General features: G+C 36.0%; 1 protein-coding gene across 2 annotated transcripts in view; it reads right to left on the minus strand.

The window, feature by feature from the left end:
• Nucleotides 1–471: 471 nt before the first annotated feature.
• The window catches only part of LOC116344758 (segmentation protein Runt-like), a 6,509-nt gene continuing 855 nt past the window's right edge, over nucleotides 472–6,125 (minus strand). For both annotated transcript variants that reach the window (XM_031773489.1, XM_031773488.1), the window contains exons 2-3: nucleotides 5,428–5,559; nucleotides 472–1,931 (exon numbers count right to left, since the gene is read on the minus strand). In XM_031773489.1, the coding sequence (XP_031629349.1) occupies nucleotides 1,222–1,931; nucleotides 5,428–5,559 (842 nt within the window). In that variant the 3' untranslated portion in view covers nucleotides 472–1,221. The remainder of the gene's footprint in view (nucleotides 1,932–5,427; nucleotides 5,560–6,125) is intronic.

Below are 6,125 nucleotides of genomic sequence, written 5' to 3' on the forward strand. Positions count from 1 at the left end.
TAAAAAAAAAACCTTCAAAGGACAAACAAGAAGAATTAAAACAACGAATACTTTTATTGTTTTGAAATTTTTCCGCCATATATTCTTTTTATTTCTTTTTCTTTTTAGATATATATGTGTGTGTGAGTCTATTTCACTAGGTTTTTTTTCATCTTCTCATTACCATGTTTTTCGAAAAATAAAAAATATATTTTATAGAGAATATAATTTACTAAAATCTAGTTAACAAATATTCGACCGAATTAGTGCCACCTAAATCTCGCTTAAAATTTTTGTTTATTTACATTGAATCAAAAAACAAAAGGATTTCTCTTCTTGAAGATAGCTTAATCCAATTAAGTTTCACATTTATACAAATACATATACGATAATATCATGGGGCGGAAATGAATGAGACGAAATTTTCTCTCTCATGGGCGCAGCCATATTGAAAATTTTGTATGCGCTTATATGTAAAATTGGTGGCGCCACTGGTAAATTTGATGGAAAAAGAAGAACATGTTTGAGTCTCACTCGTTTATATGTAAATTACATAGGCATTTCCAGGCCATGGATAATATATATATATATATCGGGGGGATGGTTAGATGTTTGGAAAGAATTGAAAGTATTCAATTAGAGGTGACTGACTATATTCCTATCGCTAAAGCCCAAATGATGTTGAAAATTCTGTGATTTATCACTTAAAACTATTTATGTTACATGATACACTGAACAAAAAAAGTACATTTAAACACAAAAAAATGCAATATGCAAGTGGCTTTTTTTTTCAAGAGAATGAAGTGCAAAAAAACACGTATCCTGTAAAATTGCACACATACTTTATAACACCATTCGAAATACTGTTGCCTTCTGTCCCCGAATCGAAAATTAATTTTTGCACTTAAATTATATGTACATTTATCTATTCATTAGACTCGCCAAACATTTTTTCCCGGTAGTTGCAATTTGTTGAGCGACGTAACCAGCAAAAAAAAAAATGATTTTTTTTCTTCGTCGCAACAACCGCGCGTCCAAATAAAACACCAAAAAATCAACCAAATGAATCCATTGCCGACCGAATCGATTAAAATTGTTGATGTTGTTATTTTTGCTGCCTGCTTGTGTACCATATGCCTCGAATCGACCGAAATACAATTTACATAAAGAGTGTGCACGCACGCGGTCACAGATTCATTAATTATGTCCTGCACAATTGTTCTTGTTGCCATTAATTTATATTTAATATGGTCGCCATACGGTTTTTTGTGCGCTAATCGGTGTTTTAATTTTGGTTTCAGGTGATCGTGGACCGGTTGGTGCGGTTTCATGGACGGGTTTTCGTGATGATGGCGCTTTCAAATCGCAACGGATTTTTGTATCTCTTTGATCGGTGATTGTTGTTGAATCGGCAATGCCAATGATTGAATGGGCGGCCGGGTTTGGTCTTAAAATTGGCACAAATGCGGACTTCACCACGTCGATTTGTTCATCGTCCGATTCTTCCGATTCATTTTTGATGACATCACTGTGTTGCGATGATGGTGGGCTCGATGATGATGGTCGTGATGAGGTGGGTGATAAACGTGATGTGCTCAAAAGTTCGGGCGTTCGGTTTGATATTACAGACGATTCAGATGGTAGACTTGTGTTGTGTTGGAGATGATGATGAATGGGACGGCCATTCATTGAAATGCTACGCAAACCGGCCAAATCATATGGCAAAAATGGATTTTTGCATAATAATTCTGGATGAGCAAACGGATGGAATGGTGATGGAAGATATGCACCCGATCTCACGGCTGTGGCTGGTTGTGGCGGGATTATTGTGGCTGAATGTGTTGAAAGAATGGTTGGTTGAGTTGGTGCCATTGTTTGCATTGGATTGAATTCGCTGCCCAGTGTTGGTGGCAATACTGTGGCTGGTACGGATCCTGGTAATGTTGGCGATACTGAAATGAACAAAAAAAACGTATTGATTAATTATTTATTCCTCGTTTCGACTGGTTTTAAGTAAGTTTCGACATTTTTTATGTTTTCATTCGAACAAACATACGAACTCATTTTATTCACATTATACAGATTTTATTCAATTATTTAGCATTTTGTAGCATTGAGAAAGTGCATGAATGCGTACGCCGAGTTGACAAGATCAAATGGAATAAAACATTTGAAGCGAAGGAAAAAACGAAACTGTTTACGAGTGGCGAGAGAAAAAAATATCAATGATCCCCATGCGGAAGAGCAACGCTAATATAATTTCTTGGTAAAATTGAAATCATCATCTTTTCAATACTTCCCCTCGCCATTTGCCAAAATCAGACATTTATAGACGGTTACGTCACCCTCGCTGCCAAACTTTATGTGGAGGATGAAAAACGACACCGAAGAAAATTGTTACAAAATTATTCAGATTTTCTTTTGTTGTTGGATGCATGCGAGAGATTTTAGTCTTGGTTGTTGTGTTTAGTCGACGGGTGGACGTCGCATGTATTTCAAAATAGATTTGGGCTTGTAATTCTTTTGACACCCCTCGGTTCGGTACATTTGACACGCGCAAGATAACGAAAACAACAGTGGCGTCTACCAATGCTACTGCACCAATCAATTGACAACAAAAAAGAAATATGTATATGGCAAGCAACCAAGGGATTCGTGTCATTTAATGCATTTTGATGTATGCTTATGGTACCGCATACTTTTTTGTTGTTAGCTGAGACGAACGATATGAGTGTAATTTGATCTGAAATCAGATTAGAAATTCGATGAGGAAAAACTTATCGAAAAAAGACAAAAAGCGAATGCAAAGAGGGAGCACAGTGATGTATTGATTTTGTGCATACTGGACACAATACTCTAAATATTAGATCAAAGGATCTGTTGCGAAAAGAAAACTTTTTATTCAAAAGATAACACGCATCGATGTGGAAATTGCTGTCGAACCGCCATTTGGCCAATATTTACATGTGGCTGTGTGTTGTCTCAAACATGGTGTTCGGTGCACGTTAAAACCAATAAATACGTTTTAAAAAGTAGAAAATCCACAGAGAGAAAAAGATGAGAAAAAGGCGTCTATGCATGCAAATTGATTGTTTTCATTTGGTGTGTTTGTTTTTCGCTGAGTTTAATGAAGAAAAAATGCAAAATAGTTTTTCACACATAAACGAAGTCAATAATGGAGAAACTTTTGGCTTTGTTTAACACGACTTTCCGTTTATTTTCTCGAAATAGAAACATGACGAGATCAAAATAAAAACCTTGTGAGCGTCGTCGACTATTTGAATTTCAAAGTGGATTCTTTAGCTTGGCTCTCTTAGCGATTGATATCAAAAACAAACGTTCGCTTCTGGGTAGTTTTTAATTTGCCAGTTTTCATGGCAGGGAGCAAAAGTGAAATAACAACAACTACAAAAAAAGAATACGTTAAAGTTCAAACACATTAAAATTTTACGACACCTTTAAAACGAATGTGTGCTCAAATTGATTGGCATCCAACGATACGGCCAGCATCGCCATCGAAACAAAACATTTGTTTTCGCTGGAGAGAACGAAAAAAAAACATAATCAAATCGATAGACTCAATCGGCTTTTTTTCGCTCGCTCTCTCTCTTTCTTTCTTTCTCTCTTTGCAGTACGCAAAATTTTTGCTTGCACCGCTTCAATCGCATTATGTAATATTTTAACGTGCTGCAAAAAAAAAAGATTGCTGCTTTTTTTGCCAATCACGTCGTGAAGTGTGAGTATTGAACACCGTTTGTGAGCGTACACAAGAATTAATTGAAAAATAAAACCTCTACATGGGTCGTTTGTGTGTGTACGGGCCTCCAAAATGTTTGTTTGCTTGTGTGCATATGCCTCACACCATGGATGTGACTCACTCACAACAACACCATTCCATGCGTTTCGAGGCCGGGTTTTGCTAATTACAAGCCGAAAACCACCATCGAATGTTATTTCGTTATTGTGTCCGATCAATGGGATTCAATATATTCAATAACACACCAGCCAAACACCACACATGCCAATATCACTAGAATTTCATAATGATTAAAATTGTAACGTGGACACGATCCCGAGGAAAAGAGTGTGCACACAAATGAGTGACAAAAAAAAAATGTGTACAGCGAAAACATTCAAAAGGGGCACATACGGATTCCGAACTTTTTTCGCTGTTGTTTTGTTCATGAATGGTGTCGTTGTTGCTGGTTTCCTACGCTTTGTTTTTATTATCGATGTTGGCATTTTTCGTCCAACATCAACGTTCATTCGACTCGCACACTTTTTATCCGTTGCATTTTGACGGGAAAAAAAGTGTGTATAACACAAAGTAATTTATTGGCAGTTGAATGGAAAAAATTAACGACAAAAAACCTTTTGGCAATATTCTCGATAATGAATGAGCGGCTTCGAGTCACGTTATCTTCAACGCGACAAACAAACTTTTAATCCGAAAAATGTGCGGTTTTTTCACTCGGGGAAATTAATGGTGGCCAAACAAACACACATTCGATTTAAATTTATTACAAACACATCTAGTAGGTTCTTGTGTGAGGTGTCGTCAAGATTTTTCGAAACGATCGGGCCAATAAAAAAAATTAAAAATAAAGCTCAGATGTGTTCGCAAGCTTCAGCTCTATTGCTAATGCTAATCCTATTATGGGCGATAGATTTTGTGGACAAAAAGCAAAGTGGACACCAAACAATGGTGCTACACAACTGGACTTTAATCGATTATTCGGGAAAATTCTTCAAAGTGCAGCGGAACAACGGTAAAAAACGAGATGTTGGTTTGTTTTCACGTATCGGATTAAAAAGCAAAATTCAAGAGTGAGAGAGGGAGAAAGAGAGATAGAGATAGAACTGTTTAATTTCTTCGTTGAATGGCGCGTTTGGATTCGTTGTTTGAAAGTGCAGCGTTGCAGTGATAATATCGAGTGACACAAAATGTGCAAAAAGATGATATTGATGTGGTCAACTAGCGTATTTCACACGAACAAGCATCCGTCCACAATTTGACCGTGGACATCTACGTGTTTATGTGACCCAAGCTGGATTTAAATGATTATATGTGGCATGGTGCAAAAAAATGCATTATATTCATACTATTTTTAACACACAAAAATGAACCGCTTGTAATTGTAAAATGGAGAGCGAGAGCTGTAAAAAAATGCAATTGAAGTGGAAATGTGAGCCACAAAAAATGTGTACTTTTCACGCTTGATATATGATTGAATTCATATATCGTAATGGTCTAGTCTGGAGATCGCCGGTTTGGTTGGTTTGTTTGTGGATATTTTTGTCGCGAAAAATATTTCGAATTTAACTGAACTGTTGATTACTTTTTTTTAATTCTGTTTGCCCAACAAAACCGAAAAATCGATTCGTTTTGTCGGCTACATAAATATATAAATACCAATCACACGATTATGTGCGAGTGTGTATATTTACCTTTTGCAAATTGTGGATTGTGTGGTTGTTGACGGAAATATTCAGGAAATGCGTAGCTCATGTAAGCTGCATCGAGCCAACCCGGATTCAACATGAACGGATGCAATCCATTTGGATGTCCGTACCCAAAGCCTGTTGAAAATAAAATATTTATTTAGTAAACGATATTTAAAAAAAAAAACGCACACAAACACCTCAAGTTTGTAACAATAAAAAAATGCAAATTAAATTCCACAAGATAAAAGCGGCGTCACTAGCTTAAGTAAATAAACAAAGAAAAATTGATCACAGCGCATCTGATACGCATCTGTTTTCTTACATCCATCAGCGTCAGTACTTGGCACTTGTGTCCAATAAAAATGAAAATCATATTAAATAAACAACACACAAAATCAAAACAAAATCTAGAAGCATTTTGTAATAAAAATGAAAATAAATTTGGAGGATGGCAGAAGATGTATGTACACGAGCGCGCGCCCGTTCGTGGTTGTTTATCATTAAAGTTATAAAATGCATTGTGGAAATGCGTGAAGTAAATCAAGGAAAATGCGACTTTGTTTATTTACGGCGCCACAACATTTTTTTTTCTTTATTCCACCGCTTGTAATGGTTTCACAAACACAAATTACAACAAAAAACGAACGAAATAAGCTCAATTTATATTACAAAAAAAAAAAAAAAAAAAAAAAAAAAAAAAT

This window comes from Contarinia nasturtii, unplaced genomic scaffold (assembly GCF_009176525.2).
Source record: "Contarinia nasturtii isolate CC-2019 unplaced genomic scaffold, AAFC_CNas_1.1 Cnas_scaffold_1182, whole genome shotgun sequence".
In the NCBI taxonomy this organism is placed as follows: Eukaryota; Metazoa; Arthropoda; class Insecta; order Diptera; family Cecidomyiidae; genus Contarinia; species Contarinia nasturtii.